General features: G+C 41.8%; 1 protein-coding gene across 1 annotated transcript; it reads left to right on the forward strand.

Annotated features, from left to right (window-relative positions):
* The first annotated feature begins 1717 nt into the window (after positions 1–1717).
* On the forward strand, positions 1718–10787 carry bmp16 (bone morphogenetic protein 16). Its single transcript, XM_003450830.5, has 3 exons — positions 1718–2249; positions 7058–7419; positions 8314–10787. The coding sequence occupies exons 2-3, from the start codon at positions 7065–7067 to the stop codon at positions 9372–9374; spliced, it is 1416 nt and encodes a 471-aa protein (XP_003450878.1). The 5' UTR covers positions 1718–2249; positions 7058–7064; the 3' UTR covers positions 9375–10787.
* The last annotated feature ends 3833 nt before the right edge of the window (positions 10788–14620 follow it).

Here is a 14620-nt window from a genome sequence, read left to right on the forward strand (position 1 = left end):
AGTGGAAGTGGAAGAGAAAACCTAGCTGAGCATTGTTTAAAATTTTAAATATTTCTAACCAACACCTCTAAACCATATTAATGTTAAATATCCTGTCTTCTAATCCACACCACAATCATTGTTTACTATCCTCATGGTGAACAGTTATAGCTTAGCTGCTTTTCTGTGTTATGATGTTAATGCTAAGTTACGGTAACCTTTCCCAGCTGTAGCTTTTTTTCATGTAAAAAGAGACATTTCCTTTTCTGCGTGATATGGTGAAAGGGCAATAAGGTGAACACGGATCCGAGCCAGTGTGCCCTCAAATATCTTTTTACTACAACAGACCCAAGAACCAAGTGACAAGGAAATTGTGTCCATCTAAGAAATTACACACTGACTGATAGTGAAGTTGACATTTGTTTGGAGGTGGCAAAGGCCAAAAAGTTCCTTTGTATCCACAATCAAACCAATTAAACCACTCCTTAAGGAGGTCAGAGGTCATGCTGAGTTAGAAGAACTTAACCACGGAAGATCTGCTTGTACAAATGTTTTCATTCCAGCTTCTAAAAGGAGCATAGAGGTAGTGAGAAGCACCAAACAGGACATAAATATATCTCTCACATTATGTAATCTCTTCTTTCACAGGTCATAGATTCTTTCACTGCAAACCATCCCGAACCTCAAAAAACTTTGACTGAATGCTCCGACCCCAGCAGTGTGTATTGCAAGAGAAAAGCAACAGTGTAACAGAGACAGTCACTCAGCCTTGGGATGAATGAGCTCTGTGAATGAGTCTTTTTTTGGGGGGGGGGGGGGTGTTTGTACGAGAATGGACTAGAAGAGCAAGTGGAGGGTACAGAGAGGAGGAGCACAGGAACGTGGGCAAGTGATTCTCCAGATGAGATCTAATATGTGAGACGGTGCATCCTAAAGAGACGTTTTCTCATGGGTCCACCCCATGAATACAAATTCAACCCGCCACCCGCTCTGTGCTGGAAGGACGAATGCACCTTGCGTAGTGTAGAAGTGCAGCCTCTTTCTTTTTCTTTTTTTCCCCCCTCAATGTTTACTTTCATCCAATCACAGCACTCAGCTCTGGTGACTTCATGAAAGCTCTTATGAGTCATCCATTCATAGCTTTTTGTCTTCTAACTGAATCCGTTCGCTCTCATTCAGAGTAATGAGGCCTCGTATTTATAATGATGGAGAGACTGTCTGCGAGCATGTTGGCGGAAAAATTAAAATGTTGCCAACGAAACGCCGCAGGTGAGTTTGGTAAAGGAGGAAAACAGTTAGTCTGCATTTGTGTGCTGACTTTAAAGTCCCTCTTGAACATGTTTTATTTATTTATTTGTGTGTGTTTTGTGCATTTAATTGTGTATGTTTCTTTTGATGTTATTTACTCTGATGGCGTGCACATTATCATATCTCTAAGTTTTCATCCTCATGTGGTTGTGCGTGTGTGTGGGTGTGTGTGTGTGCGTGTTTCTGTGTGTGTATGAGAGAGAGAGATAACAGCCTGTAAATGTACTAGCGCCGGTCTTAGTGACATCACTATTTGAGAGAATCTGAGTGGTCAGGAAAGTCATTTAGAGTTAAACTGAGTTTACCAGCTGGACACTAGAAGGAAAAAGTGTGTGTGCGTGTGTGTGAGAGAGACAGAGAGAGAGAGAGAGAGAGAGAGAGTGTGTAGGTGTATGTATGTGAGCAAGAAAAGAGAGAGAGGGAAGGGGGAGGAGATACAAAAGGGAGGAACAGAGTGGAGAGGAAAGGAGAGAGACATAGTAAGGTTTAGGAACAAGAAGGAGTTGTTGCTTGTGATACAGTACAGACAGACAGACAGACAGACATTTATTGTCTTCTTGCAACTTCTAGCAGCGGTACCAGTCTGTCTTACACAACTAAGGGTGGAAGTGCAGGCGACAGAGAAAAGGGAGTTGCCTACTAGCAGAGGTCAGGCAGGCAGAGGGGAAGCTAGTGGATGTTTTTTAAGAGTTTGCTTATCTGACACTGACAACAGGATGAGGAGCTGAGTGAGGGAGTAGAGAGGAAGAGAATCATGGAGCAAGCGACTTTACCTACAGTACATTTGCATAGGAGACATAGGAGAGACATGCACTGGCTTCTCTGAGAGAGGTAAAGAGACAGAGGTAAACAGTCCACTTTGTCCATTCTGTCCAAAGGAGCGGGAGCGAGAGCCGAGGGATCGTAACACTGGAGCTCAAGGATAAACCATGGACTCTGCATACATCCCACTACACCTGGACGTGAGTACTACATCCCTGTCCCTATGTCTCTGTCTCTCACACACACATGCACAGATCTGTCTGTCAAACCACAGGCCACAGGAACTGCACTGCTGAAACCATTAGTCTCCGCTGGGAAAAACACACTTGCACACACTCGTGCATATGAATACACTGCTGGCCCACTGTATTGCTCAATCTACCTCTTGTCAGGTAAGCAACTTGTCCAAGAATAATGTGCCCTTTATTGGTTCAAAGAGCATAACGTAACTCGCCACCACTGTGCAACATGCGAAGTATGAATTGGCCCTCAGTGTTAATGCTCAGCAGCTTTAATGTGAAAAGCAGAGGTGTGTTTTTGTTCTGTATTTCACATCGGTTTAGCTGTCAGACACACAACGAGGGCAGTCTCTGAGCTTTCAGCAGTCATGGGTTAGATATGTCAGTATTTCCACTGATGCTGTTACAGTGTTGTGCCTCAGTAGGGCCTCCTGTTAACCACAATGCAGTTGTGAGATCTCTGTGCAGCATCCCGGGCTGAGGAACAGAGCCGCATGAGGATGAAAGAGACAAGCTGTGAATACATGCCGAACTACCGATGCTCTGTTCTACCTCACAATTGAGACTTAAGCCAAAAAAACAGTGCGCGTAGGCATGTGCGTGTAGATGTGACCAGCCAGAAAAAGCAATTTACAGTTAAGCTGTGGAAACAGTGTGTTTGCGAGCTAACTCTAAATCTATATCAAAGTTGTCTCACATTTTTACAACCCTTCACTGTTACATATATTGGCAAGTTTTTCTCCGTGTTGCGCTCACTCTGCCTGGCTGTTAGCCTGTGTTTAAACTCTGTAGTGCTCTGTGCTTGGACACATTTGTATCCAAGTGCGTGTATGTTCTGTATGTGTAGAGCAGAAATGGACGCCTGGGTCATTAACCAACTAATCAGTCCAGCTGGGATGAATTAGAGTGCTGTTCTAATAGACTCCAATAAAACTCTACAGCAGCCTACCTGGAATATTGTTCTAATGATTTCATCTGTTACGCCTCAGAAAGCAGAGCCACAACTGCAACTGTTTTGGACATTTTTCACCCCACCCCCATTATATATTAACTCCACAGCCCAGAGTCAACCATTAATGATCAGTTAGGTATGGGGAGTATGGTACAGGCTTAACCTCACATTTAATTATAGTGACTGCACACGCACTTTATACATTTTAATGGGGGGAAAAAGTGTTAGCCAGTACAGATGTATCCTCAGAAGTGATCCCAGGTGTGTATATGCACACAGCACATCATATCTGGACTCATGAGGCTATCCGACATGGCACAGTTTCAAGAAAATGAGTTAGCTCAGAGCCTGAAAATGAACCCTGTGGCATGTGCGCTGCACGTATCGTGTTCTGAAAGAATGGGACGGCAGCACAGAAAAATGAGAGCTTGGAAGGGGGGGAGAGAAATCAGGGAGAGTGAGAAGAGGAATTTAGGAAAAGAAACACGGGAAGAACAACAGGAAGGGAAAGTTGAGGGACCAGGCGTAACATGAAGACAGCGGCAGTGGATAAATCAGCCGGCTGTGGTGACACTCCGGCCCCCTGGCCCGGCAACAGTCTGCCGCACTCTTCCGCAAAAACACCATTCATTTTAAGACCTAGGAAAAAAGAGCAGAACTAATGGGGGAGATGGAGAGGGAGAAAGTTGATAGGGAAAGGGGAAGGTGACGCAGAAAAGCATGAAAAGTGACATTTTAACAAAAAAGATGTAAGAGAATAAAGGAAAAAAAGATGGTTTGAAGGGGACATGGGAGACTGTGCTTAAAGAAAAGTAAAACAGGGTTATATACGGTGGTGTATGACAACAGAAGGACAAAGTTCAAGGAATGCAAGGAGGAAGGAGGAAGGGGAAAGGGAGCAGAGTTTGAAATAAACAGATAAAAAGAGGGGCAGAAAGAGAAACGGATGTCAGAGGTCAGAGGTTTTAATCAGTGAGTTCAGAAAGACACGGGGCAGACCAGCAGCCACACTCGTCCGCCGCATGCCAGGGTCACTCAGCTGTCTGCTCGTGAGGTCAGGTCACATATAATAAGTCTCATAGGCTGAGCACAGAGGGGAAAGACACACAAACACGGCTGCTGAACTCCATACCTTTCATTTCGCCTTATCCCTGACCCCATTCATTATACGGCTCTCCTAATTTATCCTTCCAGAACATTTCATTGTTTAAGCCAGAGGAAAGGTATAAAAAAGTCAGAGATAAAATAAGGAACTGGGGAATGTAATCATGAAAATGTCAGTTTTTCTAGCCAACTTGAATGAGCTGACATCTGGGTGCCACCCACTCAGATGCACATAACACATAAAACATCTAAATTAAGTCTGGATCCTCTTTGCCCTCCCTTGAAAGTGGATTGAACCATTCATAAGGCAGACACCCAGGGAGGAAACAAAGAGCCTGACAAAGCAGTGTAGGACACTTTTCCCAAACTTCTTTCTCTGTTTTTGTCCCTGTTCCTCTTCCTCGCTGCAGCTGCGACACACCCTTCTGTGTGACAACCTAACCTTTGTACCTCAGAGTCACCTGGGTGGTTTTGTAGGTGAGGAAAGTACAGGAGAGATGTGGTGTTGTTGTCCTTAATCTGCTTTACAAGCCTCCACAATATATGGGAGAGGTTGTCCAGCAGTTCCTAATCTGTAATTGTCCTCTGCTGCGTTGCCTCAGGTGAAACAGCACTGGGTGTGGTGTTTAATGGCCAGCTAGCAACAATCCCACGCTAGAGGTGGCTTATTTTCCCAGGCTTGCCCTTTGAGCCACGTACCACACACAGTACACATACCCACAGTCACATATACATAAAAATACACACCTTCACACCTGTGACCTCTTTCTAACCTTTTTTCTGACAGCGTGGTAAGATTAGCTGTCATTACAACGTCATTATGTGTTTACTCAGTCATAAACTCCTCTGTTATCTCGCTGTAGAGGCCCTAATCGATTCTCTGTCCCTTACAGGCGAGAGATAAAGAGATAGAAGCAAGAATGAGCGAGAGATAGGTGAGCACTTGGACGAGAAAAAAGATAAAGCCAAACTTAAAGTCCTGCAAAAGACATAAATTTAGATGCAGATGGGGTTTATTGTTCTGTTCTTCTTTACTGTGCAGCAGTTCATCTGATTTGCAGTGCAGATGTTTTTTTCTGCCTGGTAAACAAGTTTTGCACCTTTGCACTGACCCTTTAACACCTTAGCTCAACCTTTTCAGGTCAAGCTAGCCATTACCTTGCTGGTTTGCAATAATTCACTCACTTCTTAACCCTCATACTACAGAGATGTAAGGTGTTGGCCAGGTCGCAGTAGTATTTGTGTGACCCCTGTCTGTGATCACGTTCCAGCACTGAATGCCCTGCCAACAAAATCAAGTGTAGCTAAAAGAGTGCTCTTGCAGCATCTGTGGGTTTCAAGTCAAATTAATGACTGCGAATATAATCTTTTCACTCATTTGTATGAGTGAAGTGAATGAAGCAGGCAGGAATATGAAAGAAATAGGGAGGTTACAGGCAACTGGACTGTGCAGGTGCAAATGAATCTAACTCTGGATGACCCAACGGAGGGAATACAACGTGTGTGCTGAGCAGAGCATGCCAGTGCATGCACATCTAAACTCTAATGAGATGTCCCATTTCTTGTATTTGTTTTCTTTTCGTTTTATTTGCAAAATAAAACAACACAATAATAATTGTGTGGTGGATACCTCTGCGCATGACGGCAGCCTTGAATTCGTGATTTAACGCAGATTTGTTTTGATTGGTTTGCAGTGGCATTACTCGCATCAAAGCAGCATTAAAGTAATGCTGCCCCGAAGCTCATATTTTTCAAAACTGCGACATTAAAAGCTTTCATTTGTTTTGATCACATCACTGTAGAAGACATGAAGTCCAATTATTCAGCTGGCTTACAGTCAGTGAGCAATTATTGTGGCACTATTTTTTTATATTAAAATACCAGAATTTACCCTGACATCAGACTAAACTGAGCATTTTCAGCGTTTAGTGTTTAAATCTGCTATTTGATGCCTGAGCTATCTCTTTAATCTTCCTATAATTAAGGGGTTAATTAGATTAGACCTCAAATAAAAAATATTTTTAAAAAGCTACTTAATTCTTGAATAAGTATTTTCTCAAGTCATTTGAAAAAAAGGGAAGAAAAAAAATCTATTTACATGTCACTCTATCAGGTCTCTGTAAATACCAAACACATCACAAGCATCCACACACACACAACAGCACTACTACAGTAGAGCACACACAAACATGCAGCATGATTAAATTACAGATAGAGACTGTTTAATTACTCCTGCTTAGGTGTCCTGTGAGATAAATGGATCTCTAGGGGAAGAAGCCTGCAATAAATTAACAAAGAAAAAACAAAGTAGCACTGTTTCTACAACCAGGAGTAGCAAGCAAACAACTTCATATGGACATGTGAATGGTAAATTTCTTGAACATATGCCACATGAAGGCTGAAGACTGATGAGAAACTAGTGTGTCCAGGAAGGAGAAGACATAAGCATAATATACAGAGTCCAGAAGCATCTCTCTGGGGCTATCTCTTTTGCAGATTTCAAGCAATACTTTATATTGTGTCATGTCGTCATATGATTTAAATTCTTATTTAAAACACACAGAAGGAAGGACAGAGTGGTGCATGACCTGAATTCGCAATTTTTTTCTTTGATGTTTAGGTTACTTTGTATGCGTTCCTTTCTTTTTCCACTTCCTCTTCCTGTTCTGTTATCTACCTTATTACCTCTCCTCACCTCCGCATCTCCCTCCAGGTCCACCATGTTCCCTCCTAACCTCCTGCTCCTCATGGTCCTGCTGCTACCTCATGGCTCGTCTGGTCGCCAGGGTGGAGACACCAGCGAGATCGATCATGGCAGGGTGCACCCCACACCTTCCGCTTTGTCACCGTCACTCCGGGATCCCGGTCTGGCTCAGACCATCCAGAGTCTCCTTTTGAGCCGACTGGGGCTGCAGTCTCAGCCTGACCCAAGGCCTGGAGTGCCGGTGCCACGGTACCTCCTGGATCTTTACCACTTCCACCAGCAGCAGTACCATCTAGTAGAGGACCCTTCATTTAGTTTCCCCAGTCAGCACATCCAGGAGGCCAACACTATACGCAGCTTCCACCACAATGGTAAGCTTACTTACACAATTAGATGGCACGCAGTCAACTGATTCCTCTTGATGTCAAACTAAATTCAAGATATATGAATTATATCTGTTTGAGCTGATTCTAGCTTTGAACTTTTATAGCAGTAACACACCTTTGTAAGTCTTTGTATGTCAGTTTTTAACAGTCAAAATAAGATACTACACTATAAAATGAGATAAGTGGATCCTTTTTTTTTTTCAAAACATGTATGAGATCAGATTTAGACTAAGAGAAAATCTAAACTCTGGACTCTTCTCATCATACTTGGATTAACCTGTTCACCAGGGAAACATTGCTGTTGGGCCTATCCTGGCCAGCACATTTGCCTCCCCATTGCCCTTATTTCAGCACAACAAGCTAGAATAAATGAAGACCTGCGATAATGGTTCATTATCAGTGAACCATCAGTGAGTTAACACTGCATATTCCTGTCAGACATGTTTGCTCCAAACTAATAAAATGACAAAGGAGGAGCACACACAGTCATTTAATCTAATCCCAAGGCTCAGGTAATCCTGTAGCAGCACTGAAGGAATTCCCAACTTTTGCCAGTACAATTATTTGATAATACAGAGGCTGACATTAGTTAATGTTGCATTTTTGTGAGGAAAATTCATAAAGGAATTAACCCACATGCTGTAACTATAAGGCTTTTAGTGATATAGGTTTGGTAAAGTTACCTTCTTCTTTTAACGCAAATTTCTTAAAAAAATCTATCTGATATTTGATTTCTTTTTTTTTTTAAATTAAGTTTCTTTGAAAAACAACAATGTTAAGTTATTTGCTGACTGCGCTATACAGTCTGACAATTTTCCTGCTATTGCTCAAATAAAGTCTTACTAAACTGTTATATTGCTTTGTCACTCTTCCACTCAGAGCCCCTTGGAGACAGTCTTGGTGCAGAGGATCATACCAGAGTGCACATTTCCTTCAATATCTCTTCCATCCCTCAAGATGAGAGTGTGCTCTCTGCTGAGCTCCGCCTCCGTCGCAGTGACGGAGCATCTCTGGGTCCTGGACCCCACAGACTAAACCTATACCTCTCTGAGCACCATGAGGACCCTGAGCCCACTCTGCTGGAAACAAGGTTACTCACCAATGGCCTCCGTAGTTATAAAACAAGTGGTTTCTGGGAGGCTTTTAGTCTTAGCGCAGAACTCCTACATGAGGCCCATGCTGGGACTGGCAGCCTAGGATTCCTCCTGGAGGTCAGACCTGAAAACACCACCTCACTTCCTGAGCAGAACCTCTCTTCTGCTGCAAGTGAGGGGACGGAGAAATCAAAAGAGGCACACCTGAGGGTGTGCAGATCTGTGGGACAAGACGATCACAGCTGGGCCCAAGAGAGACCCCTCTTGGTTACTTACAGTCATGATGGTCGTGGACAGCCTTTAGTCAAACATGGTAGAAGAAACCCTGGTAATGGCCAGAGGAGAAAAGGAGCAAAGGCAAGGGTCAAGAATAAAAACAAGGGTCTCAATAGAAACCAAATCTGGGGAAGGGACAAAAGAATGGGGTATACTGTGCCGAGCTGGGCGGATGACAAAGGAGGAATCAGTTGGAGCGAACGTGGCAGGGTGAAAAGAAACGGTGGTCGTTCTGCAAAACTGAAACGCCTTTCCCGCAATAGATGCCGCCGCCATCCACTTTATGTAGATTTCAATGACGTGGGCTGGGAAAAGTGGATCATTGCACCCAGTGGCTACGACGCCTTCTTCTGCCTGGGTGAGTGTCGCTTTCCTTTGGCTGACCACATGAACTCCTCAAGCCACGCCATGGTGCAAACTCTGGTAAACTCTGTGAATGGAGCAGTGCCCCGGGCCTGCTGCGTCCCAACCTCTCTCAGTCCCATCGCCCTGCTCTACCTGGACTCTCAAGACCGAGTTGTGCTGAAAAATTATCAGGACATGGTTGTGGAGGGCTGCGGCTGTCGGTAGTGAGCTAGAGAACTCGGACCGAGTGACAAACTCACGTGGTCGGTGGGAAAAAAGAAGCAACAGAAGCATGAAAATGCAGATGAGAGAAGGCAAGAAGAGACTCTAGAAGCCAACTAATTTTAGACTGAGTGACAGAGACAAATGTAGCAACATACCAAGGATGAGTGAGAGATTGGGAAAGGGATGAGAGAGAAACAGACAGACCCTTATACATATATATATATATATATATATATATATATATATATATATATATATGTATATGTATATAATTAACAAGTAATTAGAAAACAGGAGAGGAACAAGTGTTATCAGAAATATGGTCAAACTGCCCTGTCGTTTAATTTCTGCCATTTAGCTACAATGCAACAGTGCACATCATCAACCGACTGGTTGCTATTACAGCAGAAGTGTATATTCATGTTTGCTACACATCTAGCTTTGACAAAGACGGTCTGACAGGCACATGCATATGTGCTTAGCTTTTTTTAGAGCAGGGTTTACACAGTTCTTTACTGTTCTGATGGACTTACTGATGATCGGCAGCATTAGCAATTTGACGATGGCACCAGTGTGGCATCCAGACTTTGAGACGGCGTTGTTTCTGCAGTATTTGAACTGGGAAGAAGGGTTCATATGTTTTTATGAATGGTAATAAAATAATATACCCCTTCACAAACACTCCTTCATCAAGCTATTTAAAAACCACAACAATAATGCTGAGGAACTATTATGCTATTATTTGAATGTACTATTAACATTATTATTTAAATAAAAGAGACTTTTTTTTGTAAATTTATTTTGCAGACTGAGGAAATCCAGTGATAGTTGTCTTGTGATTATATATAAATCCACTGAATCCTGATTCTAACTTAAAAGACACATTATCTATTTAAATAGCTGCAATATGGTGTATTTAATCTTTAACATATTTAAGATACCTGCACTCAATAGAGCATACAGCATATTAAAAGTCTGCGATCCAAATGAAGTGACTTAAGGTAGCTTTACATCCATGCAAATGTTCAGTGTATTGAATTAACAGTCTGTGTTACTTCTCATGTTATCATTGAACACTTTTCAGTGTGCAACACACAATAGCAGACGTAAGTGGTGTGGCCTACAAAAGCTCAACTAACAAGCCAATTGTAAGCTCTGTGTATTGTAGCTACTGACGTGTGTAACAACAGGTGTCTTAGCTAGTTGTGTCTGCATGTGTCAAGATTTTTTTTTTAAAGGATGACTGATGTTAAAACAGGGACTTTAGTGCCTTTCAAACAGGGGCTATAAGTGTGTTCTCTGCTGAGCTTGGTAAATGTTTCAGTGTTGCATTCTTCTCTCTAAATGGAAACATTTAAACAAGAGCTTGTAAAATGTTTGACAATATACCTCTAATAAACAGCGCAAACAGCACAACTGTTGGGAGACTTTTTTTTTCCCTTTTCTGGAGCCCAAATGCATGAAATATCTTTAATATACACATTCTTCTTCAGTCACTTGGAGCAGAAAGAGGAAACCCACAGAGAACAAATATGACACTGTTACTGGTTTCAAATTTAAACAAAAGAGGAAATTTCTTCTAACTGTTTCAGGAAAACAAGAACACCACACACATGCTTTTGATCACATGTATCAATGGAGGTAGCTAGAATGAGTAAAGACTGAATGGAGGGGTTTAGACTAACTGAACAGCATTCTTGCATTTTTAACTGGAGGACCCTGCCTTAAAAGAATGCATCCCCATTAAGCTAGTTGAATGTATAAATGATTCCTTTATCTTTTATTTTTAGATCTCTTTTCATGTTTTCATTCCCTTGATATAAGTATTTCCTCTTTGATCATTTCTTGATAACAGAAATATAAAAATCTGTGCCTACTCCTGTCGAAATAACCTACAGCAATCCAGGCTCTAAGATTTAATATCCTACCTTTCACAGGCCTGCCTCCACAGATGAGAAGAGGATGAGATTTCAGATTGTGCAGATTTCCTATGCATTTAAAACATTCCATTACCAAATACCACTACCGATGTATGGATTACATCTTTAGAAGTAGATATGTGTGCAGGCATGGCAATATGTGTATTAAATAAGTGTGTTGAGGCGTCAAAAAGAAGACTACTTCTGGTAAGGACTACCTTACCAATTTTGCACATGCATACTGGATGTGAAGCAGCCCTGCTGCAGTGCATTGGTGGTAACTGTCCAGAGCGTACAGCTGGAAATCTATAAACCCATTTCCCCTGTATATTTCATCTCTCAACACCTGTCAGGAGTGCACAGGTGTGTGTGTGTGTGTGTGTGTGTGTGTGTGTGTGTGTGTGTGTTTGTGTGTGTGTGGGCGTGAGAGAGAGAGAGAGAGAGAGAGAAAGGGAGAGAGATGAGATAAATAAGGCCATGAAAATAAGCAGCTAAAGATGTGCACCTCACATGTGTTTTATGATCTCATGTTCACAAAGAGTATGTGCATTCTACCAAATAGCACTCTGGGTTACTGCCAGTACATTTCAGCATGTGCTGTAACACGTCATCGTTCATGCAGTGGTTGGACGATAACCTCTGGCCTCTCTTATTTCATGACCCTTACTCACTCTTTCACCTACAACCCCTCCCGCTGCCTCATTTATCACTCTGATCCTTCAGCACATTAATCAAGTTCACTTTTTCCTCACCTGATTTTTTTCAGTCAGCTGCCCAAGCTGCCTTCCAGCCTGACCCCTAAACTTCTTCAAGTACTTGACTCCAACTCGTTGTTAAATCGTACATTTGTTTCTTACAACTAAAGGACTGAAATAAGTCTTCATAAGAACAAGCTGGAAATTTTTGTATAATAACTAAGAACATTAAAAAAAATTTGATTGCTTTAAATGCAGCATATTCAACTGTCCTCATTATGTGTTAATGATTCTGCAGTGAGGCCAAAAGCCAGGTAACACCTTTTCTTTTCCTTTCTATCATAGTTGCACTGATTACAAATCCGTAAGGGTGAAATTGTAGAGGATAAAGACAGGATATGGTGACTCTTATCTTGTCAGGTGTGTGCAGTTTAAAGCTAGGTAGCAGCAGCAGCCTTGACCCAGTCACACCAGAGGATCATCTTCTTCAGTCCATAAATCAATGCTCGAGGACTCGAGCAGTGGAGGATTACTCCTAGTAACAGGGCAGCATTGCCACACTTATGAGCAGGTGTCTGGATTTTAAATATATTCCAGACAGATCAGAGGTCAGTAGAAGAGGGTAGAAATGACCCATGTTATTTCATAATGTGGGGCACTGGTCTCTCAAGATTATTAAAACCAGACGACAATTTTCTTTTGATGATATCCTCAGTGCTCATCGATGAGTCACATATAAAAGTCTGCCCCAGAGAAATATGTTGCAATAATTTAATAGTATAGCTTATATAGTCAAAATATTTTCCTCAAAAGATTGATGTATTTTTTCGTACTGACTATAGTCCCAAAAGGTCGATTCTGTTCATCTGGACGTAGCGTTTTCAGTGGGAGAAATGTTCCATCCAATCCAAGTGACTTCTTCAGTCTCAGCTGACTGCAGGTATCACCAACCTTATAAACAGTACATTTGCACAATGACTGAAATGAACAACAGGCTGTGAGGTCAGTTCTTTGATCATTAATTGGCAAACTGTCATGACCATTGATCAACAGCCACTAATCAAAGCCCATCAAAGAGAATTGATCATGATTGATCATTGATGTACAGAATCAACCTTTTGGGATTTACTTACCTGGATGATTGAGCATGCATCAAGATACTGACTGTAGTCTTTGAAATCACCACAAAAAAATCGTTATTTATATTCAAATCCTTATTAGTTATATAGCTAATCCAGCTATTCATTTCCTTAACCATTAATCCAAGAGTCACAGAGGGTGCTGGAAGCTATCCTAACTGTCGTAGCATGAGATGTGGGGTACACCCCAGTCAGGTCACCAGGTCACCAATACAGCGAGACAGGCAACCCTTCATGTTCACACGTCCCCATGCAATTCAACTCAGATTTTGCACAGAAGTATAAAGACATGAGGTTAAAGGTAGCTGTAGATGTAGATAAAAGTGCCCCTAATCCACTGATAGTTTTTGATACTTATCAAAAATGACCTATCAGGAACATCCATCCATTTTCTTATCTTTGTATCCAGTTCAGGGTTGCAGGAGGAGGCTGCTGGCTATGGGTTAGAGGTGAGGTGCACCCTGGCCCAGAAAGGCTACAAGTCTAACACAGGATACACATCAACCACTCACTTTTTACTTCCCATCCATACTTAGAGAATGTTTAATGTGATCCTCTATTTTTAAGGGAACAAAAAAAAAATATTAAACATTATATATAAAACATCACCTTTGAAAAAACTACTCCTACTCAGTGTCATTAGAAATGTAAATGTGAAATGTGTCAGTAATCAGTGCTGCGGCTGAACTTCGGACCACATCAGAGCTCTTTAGTATCATATACCAGCTGTCAAATATAAGCAATGTCATTGAGGCGTGGGGATTGCTTCCTGGTTTACTACAGTGCAGGCTGAGTTCATGATGACTGGCTTATTTCCACTCACACCAACAGAGCCAAGGGGAGACACAGATGGAGAAAACCTGGTTAATCCCTGGTGTCCCCTGTTCCCTAACCTGGTCCACAAAAACCACTGCTAAGTCAACTGTACAGCCCACCCACTGTACATATGAAACCTGTATGAATATCTGTCTAAGGCATAGTTTGAATGACTATGACGGTGTAAGAGTTTACATTTTTAAACTTTATTATAATGCCTGAATAAATTAGTCTGTGTAAACCAATAATAAGCCGCAGTGAGACAATAAATCTTAGGAATTTGATAACTCTGATGGCTATAAATTTGCTCTTTTGATTTCATATATTTCTAAAGGAATATCAGCTGGATTTGTTAAAGCCTATGGATTTGGCAAGAAGTCCCAGCAACATATATTCTGCGCTGCAGGTTTTTCAAACAGCTGTAATAAATAAAAGCCAAGATGACAGTGATATACCAGCAAGAGGAGATTCAGGGCATTGCTTTATACTGCTGGGGTCAAAGACCCTTAATGGCCACAAAAAACCCCTTTTGGACATCAGAAACAGTTTTCAATCATGCTAACCCCTTAAGTACACTAAATTGCATTTAGATACATATAGTGTGTCATACAATAAAATCATAGTGTCTGAAATTACTATAGCAGATGTGGATGTATATTCCAGTTGTGTGCTGCTGC

Source organism: Oreochromis niloticus, linkage group LG14, assembly GCF_001858045.2.
Source record: "Oreochromis niloticus isolate F11D_XX linkage group LG14, O_niloticus_UMD_NMBU, whole genome shotgun sequence".
Classification (NCBI taxonomy): Eukaryota; Metazoa; Chordata; class Actinopteri; order Cichliformes; family Cichlidae; genus Oreochromis; species Oreochromis niloticus.

Coding starts and splice junctions, on each gene's coding strand:
- bmp16 (XM_003450830.5), top strand. CDS start 7,065: ATGTTCCCTCCTAACCTCCTGCTCCTCATGGTCCTGCTGCTACCTCAT. Junction 7,420..8,313: donor ACGCAGCTTCCACCACAATG/GTAAGCTTACTT, acceptor TCTTCCACTCAG/AGCCCCTTGGAGACAGTCTT.